This window comes from Perca flavescens, chromosome 4, assembly GCF_004354835.1.
Source record: "Perca flavescens isolate YP-PL-M2 chromosome 4, PFLA_1.0, whole genome shotgun sequence".
NCBI classification, from domain to species: domain Eukaryota; kingdom Metazoa; phylum Chordata; class Actinopteri; order Perciformes; family Percidae; genus Perca; species Perca flavescens.
The window spans coordinates 33,921,131-33,941,679 of NC_041334.1; the positions used below are offsets into that span (position 1 = coordinate 33,921,131).

At 41.8% G+C, this 20,549-nt stretch overlaps 2 protein-coding genes across 5 annotated transcripts; one reads left to right on the top strand and one right to left on the bottom strand.

Moving 5' to 3' along the window:
• Positions 1–4,414: 4,414 nt before the first annotated feature.
• LOC114554080 (protein LSM14 homolog B) lies at positions 4,415–7,165 on the bottom strand. The gene is made up of 8 exons (XM_028575674.1): positions 6,768–7,165; positions 6,434–6,597; positions 6,189–6,318; positions 5,873–6,061; positions 5,691–5,768; positions 5,310–5,450; positions 5,078–5,204; positions 4,415–4,991 (listed from the first exon to the last, which is right to left on the bottom strand). Exons 1-8 carry the CDS (start codon positions 6,892–6,894, stop codon positions 4,835–4,837), a joined length of 1,113 nt encoding a protein of 370 aa, XP_028431475.1. The 5' UTR covers positions 6,895–7,165; the 3' UTR covers positions 4,415–4,834.
• A 376-nt stretch (positions 7,166–7,541) lies between these two features.
• taf4a (TAF4A RNA polymerase II, TATA box binding protein (TBP)-associated factor) lies at positions 7,542–19,911 on the top strand. 4 transcript variants are annotated; one of them, XM_028575672.1, is made up of 15 exons: positions 7,542–7,609; positions 8,244–9,140; positions 9,364–9,497; positions 9,848–9,967; positions 10,648–10,737; positions 10,894–11,016; positions 11,239–11,328; positions 11,478–11,690; positions 11,812–11,953; positions 12,050–12,152; positions 13,535–13,916; positions 14,134–14,259; positions 15,096–15,152; positions 15,251–15,373; positions 18,622–19,911. In XM_028575672.1, the coding sequence occupies exons 2-15, from the start codon at positions 8,360–8,362 to the stop codon at positions 18,784–18,786; spliced, it is 2,649 nt and encodes an 882-aa protein (XP_028431473.1). In that variant the 5' UTR covers positions 7,542–7,609; positions 8,244–8,359; the 3' UTR covers positions 18,787–19,911. The 4 variants fall into 4 exon arrangements, with proteins under 4 accessions (XP_028431473.1, XP_028431472.1, XP_028431471.1 ...); XM_028575671.1 differs by having other exon boundaries at positions 7,566–7,913; XM_028575670.1 differs by lacking the exon at positions 7,542–7,609 and adding an exon at positions 7,920–8,004.
• The last annotated feature ends 638 nt before the right edge of the window (positions 19,912–20,549 follow it).

A 20,549-nucleotide genomic window follows, 5' to 3' on the forward strand; every position in this document is an offset into this window, starting at 1 on the left:
CGTCTTGCTCAAATTACTGTTGCCATTTCACCAGCGGCATAAAGGTCTACGAGGAAACTCGATTGCGGCTGGTTCAGACCTGCTTTTAAGAGGCGGAGAATTTCCCCCGCAGAATAGAGACGCGCTCTTACTGACAGTCTTTGTAAATACCACGGAATATATAATTAGGCGCACTTTGCGCTTATCCTCCCACCTTTTTGGGTGGAACTCCCACTTTCCCCACGACCCTCCCACGAACGCATATTGAAAGCGCAACTTGTCTCTTCTCGCTCATGTGGCAGACAATCTGCGGTTTTACCCAAGTGCGCCCAGTTTGTAAATAGCCCGCATCGGTTACGTCCGTCTTTGCGACCAAATAGCGCCTGGAAACAGGCGCAAACGGCTTGATAAATCTAGCCCTAAGTGTTTATCCAGGTGATTTTATACTTTTAAAGTGTGAGTGAATAAACAGTATAATCGACTCTTGTCAACTTCAAGTAATAGTAGGTGAACTTAACTGAATTAACTCAGGGGGTGAACATATTCAACAGCAGTAGAAAGCACTATTATTAATTCCCCCCTTGACCTTTGCACCTTCAATTCATACAATAGGGCTCTGGCAAAGTAAAAGAAAATGAGACAGGGACCTCTCCTCAGCGGCTGCATGCGACAGACAAAGACACCCCAAACGGCCTGGCGTGGAGAACCAAATACACCGTTGAGGGTGACGAAGGAGAGCACTTTCAAATAGAAACTGACCCAGATACCAATGATGGAATCTTGACCATCATACAAGTAACTGCTGTTTAGCTTTAGCATGCTTTACATTACAGTGACGCCCACCTAAGTCTGATATGTAATTACTACACATGTTTTTGTCATAGTACAATTAAACATAACTACATCATATGAGCCTTTAGACTTTGAGGAGAAGGCACAGAGGGTGCTGAACATCTCGGTGGAAAATGAGGTGTCATATTTCTCCTATAAAGTAAAGGAGAGGACGCCCTCGGGCTGCCAGTAAAGGTAATGATCCTCGGCCTAACTCAGTAAGATTCATTATTGAAGTTGAGGATATGTAATGGGATGTTTTAGTTCAGACAGAAAGGTCATGTGGAGTTGACTATAAGGGGATTTTTCAGACTAGACAGAAAAGGTTATGTTGCGGACGATTGATGAAAAATTACTGCATAAGAGAAGTGACTCCCAGACGCGTGCGCCCAGATGTGTCCTGATTTCTTATTGTTTTATTATCCTGCTATAGAAAGATATTTCCTGGTTTCATCCTTAGCAAACAGGATGCTGTTCCTCTGCAAAAAGTATATATACTCTTGTCTTTTTGTGCTACTTTGAGATCTCTTCCACTGTACTCTGATACGTGTGCTGTGTAACTCGATCTCCTTGCTTGCAAGCAATAATAAATTTGAACTATCACGAAACAACCTGTCTCTGTTTGAAACTTCTTTATTGCCCAGTCTGTTGATAGAAATCTTCCACCACAGATACCAACAACCCCCCACGGTTCAGTGTGACTGTCAAAGAGGCTATGCTGGAGGAGAACACACCCATTGGGACCTGTGTAGAGAAAGTGACTGCTGCCGGTCATGCAAGAGATTTTGTGTAAGTGGGATGTTTATTCCAACATGTTTTGAGCTCTTATCTGGGACCTCCTACACTAAAGCAAATTGTATTTGTTCACAGGTACAAGGTAGGAAATGATCCTGCTGGCTGGGTGACGGTGGATCTCCAAACAGGAGACATCACAACAGCCAAGACACCAGACAGAGAATCTTCTCATGTCATTAATGGTGTCTACACCATCTTACTGCATGCAGTGGGCGATGGTAAAACTAAAAGTATTGCTAACTGGCACTGACACAAACCAATTATTTAAATGTTTGATGACCAATAACATGTTTCATTCAAATCTCCACTTCTTTGTGACACAATCTTTAACCATGGCTCTATGCACATTTGCCATCCCAATGACTGCCATCCTTTTTTTACATATTCTGTGAAATATCTCAATATCTGCTGGATGGATTGGCACAACATTTGGTGCAGACCTTTAGGTTTCCCAGATGATAAACCATAATGACTTTGGTGATCATCTGACTTTTCTTGTAGCGCCACCCCGAGGTTCAAATTTGTGGTTTTGAGGAGATTGTCTCAACAGCTGTTGAGTGGATTGGCATGAAATTTGCTACACACATTCAAGCCCCCCTCAGGATAGCTTTTCTTCTAGTACCACCATCACTTAACACTTAAGTACTTAACATCAACATGTTAAGCCTCGTCACTGTGAGCATGTTAGCATACGTTAGTATTTCGCTCAAAGTGCAGCTGGCATGGCTGTAGACTAACTTTTCTATCTATCTATCTATTCTATTTCTTTCTATGTTTTTCTATCCTGGACAGGTAAGCCACCTTTGACAGGCACAGCCACACTGGACATCCATGTGACTGACGGGAACGACAATGTGCCTCAGCCAACACTACACTATATGGAGGGGTGTGTGTGTGTGTGTGTGTGTGTGTGTGTGTGTGTGTGTGTGTGGGCCCCATCACCACGGTCGATGCTGGATTGGATCCACTAGACGTGTCGACGTCACAGGACGTGCCTCGTGGCCCGCCTTATTCTGCCTCTGATTGGCTGATCCTGGTATTCTTAACCTAACCCTAACCAATCCCTAAACCTAACTACGTCTAGCAGATCCGATCTAGCATCTACCCCCCATCACCACCAAGATCACAGCCTTTGACCTGGATGAACATCCCTTTGGAGGGCAACACATTTGAACTTCTGGGTTATGTCAATGGAAAATGTAAAACTGAATCCCTCATATCGTAGAAACAGCTATCATAGTAGTAGTGAAATATTAGGACAAGCATAAAAAAAAAAAATTAAAAAACAACCCAATCATTTAATTGTGTTATTTCCCACAGGGTACACAGCTGGCCTGGTGAAGGAGCCTCAGTGTGACCCTGTGCGACTGAACTGTGACACCTAACTGTCGAAGCCGCTGAGGCACTGACACAAAAGCCGCCTCTGGTGCTATAGGCACTCACTGTTTTTACTCCTGTGTAAGAAATAGATATTGTCTTTAGTTCGTATCAGACTATACTGCAATATGTACAATTCTGATAACTCACTGCAAGTTGAATTTTGTCATCTCCGTCACGCTGACAGTTCTGCTTGTGATGGCAGTCATGACCTGCCAAAAAAAAAATAAAAAAATGAGTTCACCACTCTGCAGACCAGCAATTGCTCTGGAGAAACATTCTCAAACATTGAGAATCTAAGAACTGACTGCAAGGTCACTGCTTAGAATATGCTAACAAACCGGTGACCCAGTTCCAGATTTCTCCTCAAGCAAATACCAATAATTTAACGGTTTCTTCCCTAAGTTACCGGACAATCTCCTGGCAGCATTCGCTAATAAGATGCACCACAACCCATCTAATTGGCAAAGCCTGCACGACTGAAAGCAACACAGCAAAGTTTCAACAAGGTGTAAATATGGACAACCGGTTTTTCACTGGTTCAACTTCAAAACCTGAACTAGATTTTTATGAGCACATAGTTGTACGTTTTCTTACATACTTTGAATACATGGCTTGTAAAACTAAGACCACTATTTTGGGTGTGTGGACCTACTACATTCCAAAGTTTCTCAGGTTTGTCATTTAACAGTATACAGAGCAAAATTTACCGTAATCTAAAAACGGTTGATTATAGAAGGGTAATAGTTTTCTACCTATTATAAAGTCACAACTGTGCATTCAAATATTGTTTCTTTCCGCCAAGATACTTTGGAATTGTAGACAGTACGTAGTGAGTGGTATGGTTTGTGCTCATTACATTGAGGCAGCAGCTGAAGAAACTTGATTATGTAAACTTTTTTTTTTACAGATTGAAGACATGAGCACAATGAATTTCCTTTACAAAAAAGGTACTCAAGCTATGGCAGACACCGCTCTTCTAGCCCAGCTTCATCAGCTTGGTAGTGCACTAGCAGTATGAGATCCACTGGGCAGCATTAGGCAAGGTCAAAGCCTACATGTGCCTGCAGCGGTGACATGAGCACTGCATTTTCTTTTTAACTTCATTTTTCTTTTTTTTTTCCCCCCCCCACTCCTGCAGAGGCTCTCCTCTCTCCAGGAGACCGATCTGCTCAACTTTCAGCCTCAACTCTACACAGATGGGGGACTCCGACAACTTCTCAGAGCTGGAGAACATCACCATTCCTGATGAGGATTAATTTCAGAACGTGCTGGAAGACCAGCGACCCAAGGTCAAGCAACTGGTTTCCATTTGCAAGCCACCACATACTCAAAACTGAGAATTATGCAATTTTAGTGCTTTTGAAACCATACCAAGCTGCAGTTTTAAGGTTGATGGATGCCAACAACAATTTACATGAGATGAAAGACATTCTGTTAATCATATGTTATTTAATAGCAACTGTTACAAAGTCCTCCAGTTTCCATTTTAGAAGTGGGAAAAAAAAAATAAAAAAAAATAAAAAGTAAAGTACAGCTGTCCTCCAAAAGCAACTTGGAGTTAGTCAAGTTTAATACACTTAGCAAAAACTAAATTATGTGCCTGCTGGCCTAAATTCCATTGAATTTACCAATTAATACATTTGCTTCTAGCACACAGCTGCTTGATGCAGAGAAATTGCATTCTCATTTCATATAATAAATCTTCAAAGTACAGAATTCCCTGAATGCAAATTTGGGATGGAGAAAAAAAAAATAATCTTAGCTTCAAAAGGGGGAAAAAAGGGAGGTACTTTTTAAATAAGTAGAAGACTACAATATTTACAGAAAATGTTAACAAAAAGAAAAGCCTTCACACCCTCCCACCACCAATTTTGGGGAGGGGTCGCTGCTCAGTGGTGCTCTGCCCTCCGCGTCCTCTGCCCCTGAATCCTCTGCCTCTCAGGAAGCGGCCGGGCACTCCAAATGTTTCCATGTTCAACTTTTTCTCCTCCGCCCAGGTGGTTCTCCTAGGGAAGCAAAAAAAAATAAGTCAAATAAATTGTTGAGCACGACAAACCGCTGAAGTAACAAACTGCAAAAGTTACATAATCACCTAGGCTTAAGGTCTGATGAGATATTGTCAAAGAAACATTTGGCTTTGTCGTAGTACTTCTCTCCAACAGTGTCCTCCTCCACCATACCCTGGCTGTCCTGGGCCACCCCGGAATCCACCTTTTCAACTGCAGCAATTCACAAAATCCAAATGCATACATACATACCATGAAGTGCTTTTATATGATGTGCACTGAAACCTAATTGACAGATATCCTTTGAAATAAACATACCCACAACCTCCTTCGTGATATCATCTTTAAACTGAGCATGTGCAGTTTCAAAATCAAAATCCGACTCAAACTGCAAGGTTGTGGCCTTTGAGTCTTTCACAAGAAGTTGGCCTCTGCTTCGATTCCTGGACCTGCGACTACCTGCACGTGAGCACCAGAAAGTTCAGACAAATACCACAAACACTGTGAAACTGCTTTAGTAACCATTGAAAACAGTTTCATACAGTCTTTAATATTTACGTATCTTACAGTCAGATGAGCAATGAGTTTACTATGACAAAACTCACAGTACTTCTGACCTCATGAAACAAACCGTCAACACAAAACCAATTCCATTCTTTCAGTAAGAAATAGCTTGTGCACATTATAGAATTTTGATACCTTGTTTTTGCCTTTGTTTCTGGTCCTCTGTGCCTTGGCCTTGAACCTTTGCTGCACTTGGCTGAGATGGTCCTCGACCTAAATAAATAAAATGACCTGTTTAAGTGGTTTTCTTGAGCTGGATTAATAATCAAAGCAAGAAACCGATTAGTGATTTATCCTGTATGTTATGAGCCACTGACTTTGCTTAGTGGTGGGTATGTTCTCCTTCTGAACCTGGCCAGAGCGCTGTGTTGGACGAACAGGCTGTCTGACCTGTGGCTGGGTTGTAGTCTTCCCTTTTTTCTGGAGAGCACCAGCCGAAGGCACGGTTTGGACAGCCTGCTCGACCATGGGAACTCTTCTGGCTGGGATGCTATGAAGTCCTGGTACTGAGGGAGCAGGAACAAACATGATGGGGCTTGATCAACTGCAAATACAGGTGAGAAACAGCCACTGACATTTCACAGTGCTGGAGAAAAAAAAAAAAAAAATAGCCTAATTCAATTATTACTGTACCTAGGCCCAGTGCTGCATTGTACTGCTGGTTGAGTAGAGAAGTAGCAGCCAGCTGGTTGTAGGTGGGCATCATGTCTCTGTATGAACTCCAACGTGGGTGATAAGCAGCAGGGGAGCTGCCCATGGATGACTAAAATCAAAAAACATCTTGTGATTCAACTTTTGATTATTGCCAAATACATCTAGGTGTAATTTTATTTATTTTTTTTATTTTTTTTAAGACAGCCAATCTCAGAACCACACACCTGCACAATAGCAGGGTCACAAGGCAGTCCATGGTGTGGTTTTGGTGGCTCAGACACAGTGATGTCTTTGATGTCACTTCCTCTGAAGATTATGAATTCATAAATTTCATCTTTGGGGGGCACTGGTCTATTTGAGTGTCGGTCCTCTGTCCCATAGGATTTAACTGTTGGGAAATAAAGTTAGTTTGAAAAAAAAAAAAAAGTTAGGTTTTGTTTAGCTACATCCTACATAGGTTACTGCAGGGTCACTCTAGGCTACATTAAGTGGTTCACAACTCGAGGTAAACCTGTCAAAGAGAAAGAGCACGTGGCGCTATAAGGCCAATCAACCTACCTTTGGCTAATGCAACCGTGGACCTGTCTGTGTCGACAGACGACAGTATTCCCTCATACCGTATCTGCGCCTTGGATATCAAACTGATTTTACTGCCAATGTAAGGGGTCCCTCCTCCAGCACTCATGTTTACAGCGAAAATATGTCTTCAAATTGAAAAGCAGCGGCTAAATCACAGAACATTAAACGACGGCACGCACCAGACTTGAACTAATCAGCTAGTGCCCAATTAGCGGGCACCTGTGCGCTTTATAAGCTTGCCAGTGACGCACCTCCTTACTGCTGGCTCACCTGCGTGTAAAACAGGGTGCGTTTCTTTAGCCAGCCGGCGTACACCGCAAAGACACACGGCTACCTGAGGAGATTGAGGAAGACTGCAGTGGTGATTTAACATTTATAATGATTCAGGGTTTATCTGTACCACTTACATTCCCACGTGCCACTAAACTTTATCCCCCCCCAAAAAAAAATAATATAATAAAGTCCTAACATTAAATTAGATTTTGCGAAATGGCAGTTTGGAAATGCACTGATCTATTATTTCCTCTTTCACATTTTCATTTTCAAATTGCCATTTCACAATATCAATTATAAAACCTACGTGAAATGTACTTTTTTAGTTTCCCTTTTCATGTTAACATATGGCATATACTGTCTAAGTAGTACAAATTAAAGTAAACATACTTTATTTGTAGTGTGCATTTTATCTAAAAGTCAGCGCAGTCCAATGACATGATATTTCCTCTCGAAAAGGAGGGTGGGGCGCCCTCAAACGATTCTTTACAGAAGCAACTTCGCTGGATGGCCAAAACACTGCAGCCATCTTGCACAGCGCATCAAGAGTGAGTAAACTCAGAAATTTGGTGTGTTGGGTTGTTGTAAACCACGTTATTATTCTACCAACAGTCACACGATACAATTCTGAAACGGAACAGCTACCGGGATGGCATAACAAAGAAGCCGACAACGTAACACATGATGAAGAGATATTCGTCTCCGACACGGTGCTGTTCCGTCTCATGCATCCCCTGGAATGACAGCTGAAGCCATTGGTACCGCCTTTTAGAATGTGGAACAGCCAATCATAGCTCGCCGAAATCCCTGCACGGAGACGTTTAGTTGTTGTGCGCACGCGCACGTCAGTTGGTAAGTCCCCTCTCTTCTCTCACAATCTCGCAAGAGTGTGAAGATGGCGGTTGTATCCGGGCCGCTGGATGAGCCTTTTTTACACACAGAGGTGAATAAAGCGGTAGTTTGTCATCCTGTACAGTCCGTAGAGTCACAACTGTCGTTCTTGTGTCAAAACAACCACTGGGGTAGGCACGAGGCAGCCGGTAATTACATGGCTATAGTTCCGGGACAAGGGGGTAGCGCGAGCTAACGTCCAGCTGGGACTTGGTCAAGACGGTTGCCGAAGCAGGTACGCTGTAACTAACGTTACTAATGTTGTTTTCCTCTTTGTCTCTCCGAGTTAAGAAGGCGCCGGAGGTGACCGAGAAAAACGGTAGATGTGTCAGAGTCTTGCCCCATCACATTCAAGATTGTTTGTGCTCCTAACAAGTTGAAGTGCAGGAGGTCTCTATGGTTCAACTATGGATGCGTCGACGGCCAGCACGGACTCCACTACGGGACACGACCCTGGCAAAACACTTGTTGTTAGTGGCGCTGTAACTTCTCTCCCTAATCACCAGGGGAAAGTAGGCTCCTGCTCAGTGCAGACTTTCAATGGGAGCCAAACTATAAACTCTCACAATTCAGGAAGCGCTGCCCCCCTCGCGGGGGCGACGGTGACAAGTGTCACAGCTAACAGCAGCAGCAGCAGCACTGTGATATCTGTCACAGCTGTCAACAGGGGACCAGTGATGTCAAAAGGGCTGACCAGTGCAATAATGCACCCCTCGTCAAACAGTGTAATTCAGACGTCTCTCGTGAACTCGCAGAGTGTTGCCGGTCCAGCTCAGTCTGTGAGCCAGGCAGCAGGACCCACTGTGACACTCGTCAGGCCGCCTATGCAAACCGCCGGGTCGGGTGCAACTTTGAATGGGAACAATAATGTGAGCCACGCTGTGGTTTCCAATACAACAGGTCACGCAGGTATCGACATACACACCCCGCTTGTTAATAACAGTCAGCCAGCCAGCTCGTCGTCTGTCAGCGCACCGCACATAATCAAGGCAGAGCCACCCACAACAATAATCCAGTCACCACCGCAGCCAGCGGTCACTCCTGGCGCCGTCAGCGCTCCCCGGATTCTGTCGACGGTAGCTGCCGGTCCAGGCGGGATACGAGCCCTGACGCCTCAGATGTTAGCCCCAAGACTCCCCCAGACGCCCTCGGGACAGCCCGGTATACATAACATCCAACTCCCCCCGGGTGAGTGAAGTCAGAACATTTTGCTATATGTGCACAGGCATTTATTTTCACACTTGACTGAGTCACCACATTGGTTTCATTTTCATTTGCGTTTGATCAGTGATCGTAAAAATGTTGAATGTTGGTCATCCAATACAGAATATATGTATGTCCTCTTAGACTCACTGTGAGTAGCGCACGAGATTCCTTAAATAACCCTTAACTGTTATGATTTGTGGTTCAGGAATGGTGCTTGTACGCAGTGAGAGCGGACAGCTGCTGATGATTCCTCAGCAGGCTCTGGCCCAGATGCAAGCCCAGGCTCAGGGAGGCATGGCACCTCGGACTGCTACACCAACAAGTGTTCCTCCTGGCCAGGTAAGATCACACAGTCTGCCTGTGAAGGACTTTAATATCTATATGTCTCACTTTAGTGCCAAGGTCAGTGTTATAGCCGGTTTTCAGCTTGCCTTCCTGCCTACATCTCAGGGAAGCACCTGTTTAGTAGAACAGTTTCACTTCAAGCTCATGTGTAGGTATATGGAAAGTAGTGTGCTTGTATATTATTGTGTTGTATTATTACTCTTCATTCATGCAACATTATAAACATAAACATGTAGCTTTTTATTTATGTATTTAGATGTAATCAGTAGATGTTTTTTTTTTTTTCTTCTGGTTTGATGAAACTCGGTGTTGCACATCATGTCGTGCTCTGTGCCTTGTATCAGGCTCCTGGAAACACCATCATTAGCGGACAAGTGGCTCCCAGCACCATTATCCGTCAAGGCTGTCCAGCCCCAACGTCATCTGCTGCGACCACCACGCTTCATAGACCTCCTATCCTTCAGGTAACCCTGTCTCTTTCTGTCAAATCATTTCTTATTATGTTCATTTGGCTTGTTGCACATTGTTTTGTGTACATTACTTGCACAAGCTGCTGACTGAAGGATGATACAAAGTGCCTCATTGTCACTGTTTGATATTATAGTACACCATAATATTACCAGTTTAGGCAGTTTCAAAGTGACACTATAAGGATCTTACGAGGGCATATTTTTTTTTATGAAAAAAAAGGATGCAAACTTTCATTCTCTAGAATATGTGTTGTTTGGTGCATAGTGTGAATAAATGTTTTCCAATTTGCTGGTTTTATTGGTACTCCTGAACATTGTTTCCTGGATTTACCATAGAAGCATGGAGACCTAGACTTGAAGGAATTATACTTATGTACTTAATATACTAATGTATGAGTTTTATGTGTTACACACGCTCAAACACGGCAGCAGAGTTGTCAGTTATTAATATATCTATCACAAAATGATCAAGTCATTTTACTGGAGTGCTGAATTTCCTATATTTTTTGAGGAAGAGCCTCCAACTGAAATTCAGTGAAAGAACTTAAAGTTTGATGCACTTGATGAACTTTGAAACAATTCTAAAACCCACACTCTCCTGTGATGACTTGAACAGTGGGTTTTGAAATCTTTGGACAACCTAAATAAAATGATGGTGATGCCTTTCTTCCCAGAGCTCAGTTGGGGCTGCAGTACCAGGAATTACCCCCAGGACTGTCAGCCAAACAGCTGGGACCACAGTATCCTCGGTAACCGTGAGCAAAGTGAGTTATGCTAAGCCCAAGGGATCAGATAGAGCTGGGTGCTGTAGACAATTACAGTAGAATAAAAGAAGGCAAAGCATGCTGTGATGTACAAAATGGTACTCACAAATGAGACTTGAATTTGTTAATAATCTGAATGTTCTGTGTTTTTGGCAGGAGACAATGGAGAATGTGACAAAATGTAAGAACTTTCTGTCTACACTGATCAAGCTAGCATCCACTGGGAAGCAATCTACAGAGACTGCAGCCATTGTGAGAGAGCTGGTCAAGGACCTGCTGGTGAGTGAGTCGTACATACAGGAGACACACATGAACCTGTCCACTGCTATATTGTGTTTCACATTTGACAAGGATTTTGACAAATGAAAGCTCTAAAATATAATCATTTATTAAAATGTAAAAAATCCAGCTGTCCTTCTAAAAGTGGGAAACCTTCAGCCAAGAGAATCCTCAACTGTACCAGCAAATATGACCGCTCTTTATGCCCATATATTGTACTAGGAGGGCAGACTGGAAGCTGAAGAATTCACCAGCAGATTGTACAAAGAGCTCAATTCTTCACCCCAACCTTACCTTGTGCCTTTCCTCAAGGTAAGAAATCTTATATTGTCATTTTCACTGGCCTACCTTCCAGTAAAATGTGTTTTTATACAGTATTTTCTAGAACCACAGGAAACAATTGCCAAACGAGTCCTCTTTATGTGCATTTATGTAATATATAACCTGTTTGTCTTCTGTAGAGAAGCCTCCCAGCCTTGAGGCAGCTCACCCCAGACTCATCAGCCTTCATCCAGCAGAGTCAGCTCCCCCAGCCAGCCTCAGGTCCAGTCCTCTCCACCTCACCCATCCCCACCACGGTGGTCCTGGGCAGCCCAGCCCCCCGCCTCACTGCCCCAGTCAGTAGGCCCCAGCTCCCACCAGGCATTAGCAAACCAGGACAGACCGGGGCACTGGTAAACTGAGTAATAAATGTCTGCTCAACTCAAATCTACAACTTTGAGTGGCATTTATATCAAATACAGAGACTCTCAAATATTAATGACATAATCTGCATTTGGAACTTTACCCTTGCAGGTTATCCAGCTTCAGCAGCCGAGAGCAATGTTGAGACCTCAGGTAGCCTTACCGACAACCCCCATGGTGACTCTCAGAAATCAGGCTCCTGGCCGCATCATGCTGGGACAGCAACAGGTCCAGCTAAAAGAGCTGCAGCCACGTAAGGACGTCTATCTAATATACCTCTTTCTTTGCATGCGTATGCCTTTCTTTGGGTGAGCTGTAGTATTTATTGTGTATTCTGTATGTGTGCCAGTTCCTGTGAGGCCGGAGGTGCCACATGTTTCTAAACAAGTGTCTGCTGCATCCTTGACCCAGGCTCAAAAGAACAAGCTGAAAGAGGCTGGTGGCACTTTCAAGTAAGAACAAAGATAATAGAGTTCAAATCAATTTAACCAATCCATTTTTTAAATAACATGTTTTAATATTAGTGTCACTTGTAGGGGGAAAATCTACTTTTGGGAACTTTTTATAACTCGCCCAGCAAATAAAAATGAGTTTATTTAATCTCATCGTCAGCATATCTTTTATAGCTTAAACATGCTATGTAACTGTATAAAGAAGTTGATAGTGATTTATCCAACTTTTAATGCTACTTTTGCCTAGGGTTCAGTACCGAAACCCGGTAACAATCGGTATCTACCAGACCGAATAGTAACGCCGATTTCGGTGCCTGATTTCGGTGCCTGATTTCGGTGCCTGATTTTGGTGCTACTGAAATGCCTGCGCTGCCCACTGATGCTCCGAAACGGACGTTAGAGGCCACAGAAGCATTGCTGCATGTGACGCTAGTCAACACTACACTTGACAGCAGTTGACGTTAGCCTACCGTTAGCTAGCAGCTGGAGTAAACACGGTTAAAATGCTGACAGCTAACGTTAAACGGTGTGACTGTATTTACTGTAGAGGATTCCAACTAGGGCTGGGCGATATGGAGAAAATCAAATATCACGATATTTTTGACCAAATACCTCGATATCAATCCCACCACGATATTGTAGTGTTGACTATTGTTGCTTTCACAAAATATTTACACAATGAGATTTTTGATAAATAATCATCAGTAATGTGGATATAATGACTAAGTGGGTAAAGGTGAATAATAGAACAGTTACAACAGTCTGGTAAGTTCAGAAAATGACATCACTTTACTGTAATGCAGCCTTTAAAACCAGGAAAATACAACACTTATGCCATATTACGATATCCAAAATCTAAGACGATATCTAGTCTCATATCACAATATCGATATAATATCAATATATTGCCCAACTCTAATTCCAACATCGAGACGTAGCAGTCGGACTGCAGCTGCCGTTGTCGGAACAACAAGCAGACGGTGCGTTCACTTAAAACTCACCTCGCCAGCCTCATGGTGCATTCAAAGTTATTGTAAAATACCCTTTTTCCATCTAGTGGTTGTTTTTGTCATTTACCAGCAATTTACTGGGGATATAAGTTGTTGTTGTTATAAGTTATTGTTATTACATTTTTAATAAATCATTTTGACCATTAGCAACAAACAAGCCATTTTTAAATGTCGCCGACTGTAGTTTTGTGCTCCTTTTTTTTTTTTTTTTTTTTTTTTTTTTTTTTTTTTTAATACATAGGCCTAAATATTTTTTTTTTTATCTTTTTAAAAGTATCGGTTCAGGCACCGGCACCGTTTTAGCACTGGTATCGGAAAAAACCCAAACGATACCTAACCCTACTTTTGCCACACCTACATTTCTGTATACAGAGATGATGACGACATCAACGATGTGGCCTCCATGGCTGGAGTGAACCTATCGGAGGAAAGCGCTAATATCCTAGCAACCAATTCTGGAATAGTGGGAGCGGTGACACATTCCTGTAAGGACGAGGCTTTCATCTCCTATGCCATTCTACAGAGGAGAATGCAGGAGATAGGTGAGACACTTACAACTTTGTTGACAATACAGCATCTATCCATCCACCTAAAGCCCCAAGATGCCTCTGTTTCTTCTCCAGGTAGTAGGTACGGTGTGACAGACCTGGGTGCGGAGGTGGTGAACCTTGTCTCCCACGCTACTCAGCAGCGGCTTCAGAACCTGCTGGGGAAAGTTACTGAAGTTGCTCAGCAGAAAAACGGAAATTTCAAGGTTTGTTTACGGCGTCATAGAGAGTTTATTATTAGATTAAGCCTTAACTAGATTCTTGTGGACAAATCATGCTGGTGCTGTATTCACAATGCTGTTTTTAGCCTGCAAATGCCACATACATCATACAATGCTGCGAGTCCACATATATGCAATAATGTCTCCTGTAATCTTTTAGTCTTGTCTGGGATAACGTTGTGGCATTGCTGTCTGTTGGCAGGAGGATGACAAATATGAGCAGAGCAGTGATGTTCGTGCTCAGCTCAAGTTCTTTGAGCAGCTGGACCAGCTAGAAAAACAACGGAAGGAGGAACAGGAGAGAGAGATCCTCCTAAAGGCAGCTAAGGTACAGCAACACTGACAGACATCAGCATGATATGTCCAAAGGCTATTGGAGAAATTTCATTCACACAAAGCTGAAGTAAAAGGTAAGTAAAAATCTGTGGATTCAGATACCTGGTGTCAAACAGAGTGAACATAAAAGGCCCCATAAGAGACTGAGAGGTTTTGTTTTTTTCACAAATAAATGCCTTTCTGTAATAAATACCTAGATAAAATATTCTTTGGGAGATCGAAACATCTCATGCAACCATCAAAACATGCACTTTGTTGCCGTGATATATCACATTAAGCAGACAAGAAGATCTTTTTAGTTTTAAATAGACTGTCAGCAGTTTTAAGCATCCTGTTTTTAAAAAGGCCATGCTGTTACTTTTTAATGTTTAGATGAAATCAACCCATTTATTAATAATAGTAGGTGTGTATAAATGCTGGTTTGTTTGGCATACATCAAGTGTTTTGGTATCCCACAGCTATTCTCTTCTCCAGAGGCACATTACAAGTGCTGTACTCTATATTCAGAACATTAATTTAGCAGGAAACAACTATTTGCTATGTACAGATATAGTGGAGTAATGGCGTCCTGAGCAGAGGTGTGTGTGTGTGTGTGTGTGTGTGTGTGTGTGTGTGTGTGTGTGTGATCTGTGTGTGTGTGATCTGTGTGTGTGTGATCTGTGTGTGTGTGATCTGTTCTTTGTTTTGAACAAACCAGAAGTTCATCTGCTTTTCAAACTCAAAAAAACATCTGCACATTTTACATGATCTCTAGTCCCATACAACCTGGGCTTTGGTTTTTCTTCTGCCAACATCAGTTATTAATGTATCTTGCTTTTGGCCTTGCAGTCTCGAGCTCGGCAAGAGGACCCAGAGCAGCTGCGTCTGAAACAGAAGGCAAAAGAGGTAGGACAAGAGGAGCAGGACAGTCAACTAGTGTCTGTTTCAGGGTGTTTTAAGCATCATATGCTTGATTTCCGTGTTGCTATGTGTGCGTTATCCAGATGCAGCAGCAGGAGCTGGCTCAGATGAGACAGAGGGAGGCCAACCTGACGGCTTTGGCCGCCATCGGTCCCAGGAAGAAGAGGAAGATTCTGGACTCTCCATCTTCCTCTGCTGCAGCTGAGGTAACACTAATCACAGTACATATACCTCAGTAACATGTACAGATATAGTGGAGTAATGGCGTCCTGAGCAGAGAATGAAGTCACACTCCGTGTGTGTGTGTGTGTGTGTGTGTGTGTGTGTGTGTGTGTGTGTGTGTGTGTGTGTGTGTGTGTGTGTGTGTGTGTGTGTGTGTGTGTGTGTGTGTGTGTGTGTGTGTGTGTGTGTGTGTGTGTGTGTGTGTGTGTGTGTGTGTGTGTGTGTGTGTGTGTGTTGTAATCGTCTCTGTTCTTTGTTTTGAACAAACCAGAAGTTCATCTGCTTTTCAAACTCAAAAAAACATCTATATAGCAAGTATAGCCCCGTCATAAAGGCAGCATATACCTTTTGTCCATCTAGCACTATCTTTCATAACCTTTTCCATCTTCACCCTGCAGAGAACATCTCTTTACATTACTTAAATGAAAATTTGCCACCTTTTTAATGTATTCTGTTGAAGAAATAAATTCCCCAATGTGTGCTATATTGACTGAGAAAGCAAGTTCTTCTGCTTACATAGCTGTGGCAGCTGTGCCTAGATGTACCAGGATGCATTGCACACGAGTGGTGTCTTCGCTTAGCTCTCTTAGCATTTTAGTTAACAAAACAAACTTACAAAATGTCAAGAAAGGAAATATTCTTATACCTAAACTGAAAAATACAACTATACACCTGCCAAATTGAAGTTGGTCTCTTTCATGAACCAAGACTTGATTTGTTACCTGTTAACTCATCATAAAACACACAGGAAAAAAAATAATAAAATTCACCAAATCCGTTTTGGTTAAATTTTTCCACTGTTCCGTCAACCAGTCGGTGTATGCTCTTGGCAGCTCAACTTCTTAAGATTCCCTGCCGCAGTCCATATCCTTCCCGCTGCATCTGCAGCCTCCCTCAGCCTTTCTCTGTCACTATACTGTATATAATATGTACACTGTAAAAAAATCTTGTCCATAACATCCTCTCGCTGATGGAAACGTAGCTAGTTTGCACTACAAGAGAAGAGAACAGGACAGTTTTGGCATTGTGCCACCAGTTACCAGCGCTGAAGTAGCTTTTAGTTCTTCCATCCTCCCATCACGGGAGTAGAGCAGATTTTGGAGACATGGAGGACATTTCAAAAACGGCAGGCTTTTTTTCACGCATTATCCCTCATTCAGATGGATAGAGATAAGGTGGAAAATTGCTGTAATTTCCCTTTAATTAGCATAAGATAAACCAAGACATATGACTCACTAACAAAAGACACTAAAGTTAAAATGCCCGTGACTGCAATAATTGCATCAGATTACAGTTCATTTGGGTTGGGTACCGAAACGCACCAGGGTTTCGGTGCACTTATATTTGCCACTTGCTTGCGCTGCCCTCTGGTGCTCTGAAACGGACCTTACAGGAAACAAAAGCATCAGTGCACGTGAAGTTAGTTAACATTACACTTGGCAGCAAATAATGTTAGCCTACCCTTAGCTAGTAGCTGGCACAAACATGGTTAAAATACTTAAAGCTACACTCGAAAAGATTCTGACACCTTTCCCGGGACGTTGTCAGCAAAATACTGCGTAGCCTAGCTGCACCTTTTGAGACACGCTTTGAGGTCACTGCCACAGTCGGAGATGTCGGAGAGACCACAGCGACGGGACTTAATGGTGCATTCAATTGCACTTTATAAACTTAATAGTGCATTCAAGTGCACTTCAAGAAGCTTAAGCTGTTGTTGTAAAGTACTCTTCTGCCATCTAGTCTAGTTTTTCATTTAAATTTGACCATATGGCCTTAGCAATAAACAAGCTGTTCTTTAATGTTGCCTACTGTCAGTTCAGGCACCGTTTCGGCACATACCCCGTTTTTTAAAAGTATCATTTTAGCCGTGGTATCAGAAAAAATCCATAAGAAGCTGCTTTCTTTGTCAGTGTAAGACACTGGTTATAGATATAACTCCAGTGACTATTATCAGCCAGAAAAAGTTGACTTGGTGACGAGCTGTCATTTACAGCCCACACTACCCTGACAGAAACCTGCTTTCAGTCATATGTGGAGAAAATAATATAATGAAGCCACTCATTCTGGCAGAGCACACTACTCGTGCACATTGTCAGCCGACTCTTGTAATTACAGATCACATTTAAACAAGTCACCAGTCACATTCATTTCATACAATAAGACGTCTTCCTAATGTGACAAACCTTTACTTGCAGTGCTGCAGCAGCTGCTTATGCTTGGTCCGACCCGCTACACATTGCTATTGGTTTAGTTAATTGATTTCTCCTTTTGACCACAAATCTCTTGTCAGTTCTAGATGTTTGATTACCTTGATGATGGTTATTCTTTATATTAATATATACAGTATGTATGGCATCTAACTAATTTCTGCAGTAAATGGCCCTGTATTCTATTCTGTTCTGTACTAATTGTTGCTGACAGGAATTGTCATATGAAAAACAAACGTTCAGGAAACAATGTGCAATATTTCTGCTTTTATTTACTTACTTGGACAAAGGTTGCAGTAATTTAAGGTGGTGTTTATTTTGTACACCTTTCCTGCCTCCCATTGACAATGCTGCTTTTCTGCCTGAAGACTAAAATGTTTATTCAAAATTACAAGAACAAAATGTCACAGAGTTGTGTTGTATTCTGTAAGGTACAATTTAAAAAAAAAAAAAAAAATAAATAAATAAATAAAAAAAGAAATTAAACAAACAGCTATGGAAATAACATTTTAACGAAACAGAATTGCACTTTACTATAAGCAACAGAGGCCATGACTGCAGAGCTATTTAAAGTTCTATTTAAACCATTTATCCATAGCTATCTCTTTTAACTAAAACTTTTAGCCAAACCTCTCTGCTGGCTTGCTAGTTTTAATGCTGTCTCAGTCGCAACACAAAGTGTGTATATATTCTTTAAATCAAATGGTACATTTCTATTTTTTTTAAATATTCATTCATCTACTTCACAATCTTTTAATAACACCCCTGGCAACTGCAGAAGTAGCTGCAAGCCCTGGGGTACTAGTACCCCTGGTTGAAAATCACTGACCTACCAGCATAAAAACTGTATTGCAATTTGTGAAAATATAAAAGATATGTGGGTGAAGGTGCATGCAGGCCCAAACCCTTCCAAATTATTCCTTGGGTAGACTCATCACACACTCCACACACAAATCCCCAATATCACATACCCACTCCCCACTCTAAACTTGTCTTTCTCCTCCCATCTGTCTCTCATCTTGCAGGGATCAGGAACAGGTCCCTCTCTGTCTGGTGGGGCTGCTGGGTCTGGCTCCAGACCCACACGGCAGCGCATCACACGTGTCAATCTCAGGGACCTGCTCTTCTGTTTGGAGAACGAGAGATTTACCAGTCACTCCCATTTCCTTTACAAAGGCTTTCTCAAATAGGCTTGATGTCAGAGGGGAGAGTGTGTGGAGAGACCAACCGCTCCCACCACAGAGAAAGCATAAGAGACTTTTATAAATAAAGAGGAGAGCAGCGTATTATTGGCACATTTCCAGGTTTTTTCAGATATACCTGATAACCTGAAGTACAGTAGTAACCACATTGGATGGCCTCTCTACCTCTCTCCTCAAATAATGCCTACTTTGCTTCCCAAGCATTACTGGACTAATGCTACTATTTACCCCGTACAATGTTTCAATCAAGTGCAAAAACGGATTATATGTGTTATGAGGAAGTTATTGTACAATTATGCACTGTCACACAGTACAGTCTATTTTAGATTATTTTGTATGTGCATTAGACTTTAAAGCAATTGAAATCCTAACATTTGTTTCATTAGACCACAGACTAATTTTACTGAATGATGATTTTATTTTTGATTTAACTGAATGAGTTTAAACTCCAAACTGTGTAACCTACTGAGTTGCCTTCCTAACTATGAATAAGCCATATAGCCATCCTGAAGCAATTAACCCTGCTGTAACTCATGACGCAGTAGTTCGCTCTGTATCTGTCATCTCCATTACTTTACTTGATTATTTTTTAGCATATTTATTTACTAAACTTAAGCTTGAATTCATGTTTAGTTATTTATTTGATTTCATGTGACAACTCAGTTGTTCCATGTAGCTTAAATTCAAAACGCAATGCATTTAACTGCATAGGATATGTTTAAAATCAGTTTTGACAATTTTGTTGGGTTTATAGATTTCAGTGCGTGAAGAGTTTTTTTTTTTTGTTTTTAAATCTTTTAAATTGTTCTTTTTAAAATTAGTTTGACATGTATTGGTTTCTAAAACTTGAATAGGTTTCAGAAGACTTTTAACCCATATTGCTTTACCAAACATACATCTACCTGAAAGTGATTTCTATTTTTCTAGCTGCCCACCAACACACATTTTTACTCTCTTACAATAGTGACTGACTTAAGTGGAGTTTCTTCCTGTATATTTGTAAATGTTACACCTAGTTTTACACATGGTTTTGTATAGAATTTACCCATACAGCATAAAGAAAAACACATTTTCTCTATTGAAAAGTTTGAATAAATAATGGTTTTACAGTAACTGGTTTGGTTTGGTGTTTAAAGGGATTTCAGACAATTTTTTTTGTTCAAATTTTATTGTGTTGCACTAGGGGGCAGCATTGCATTATGATAACGTCTGGATGTGTACTGCATGTAGCACTGAGGATATTGCACAAGGGCTTTGCACATGAATGAGCTGAATGCCTTTTAATTCTTCCTTACTCTACCTGTTCACAGATAATTCCACTTAATCCTCTAACATCTGTGATACCACATGTAGTACACAGCTTGTGTCCCCTGGGTCTATATAGTAGACCTCTATTGAGCACAACTCCCATGAGTAGAACACACATCTCTCAACCTAGAATGAAATCACACTTACACGCAGTCTGCAGCCAGTCTGTGCTGTGCTTTGTTTGGCTTTCTTGTTTGAGTCCATCTCCATTATCAGCCCTACACATGCATTGGCAACAGCTGCAACATCAGCTGCTAACATTCACCACAACCATGGGCTGGAAATAATTAGGCCATTCTGCCATGGGGACAGTTGCCTGATGTTGCAATGATTGGGAACAGCTTTTGTATCAGCGTTGACCAAAGAGGAACAATAAGTGTGTATTTGGAGGCATCAGTGGTGATGAGCCACAATTTCATTTTCTATAATCAAAGTACATCTGG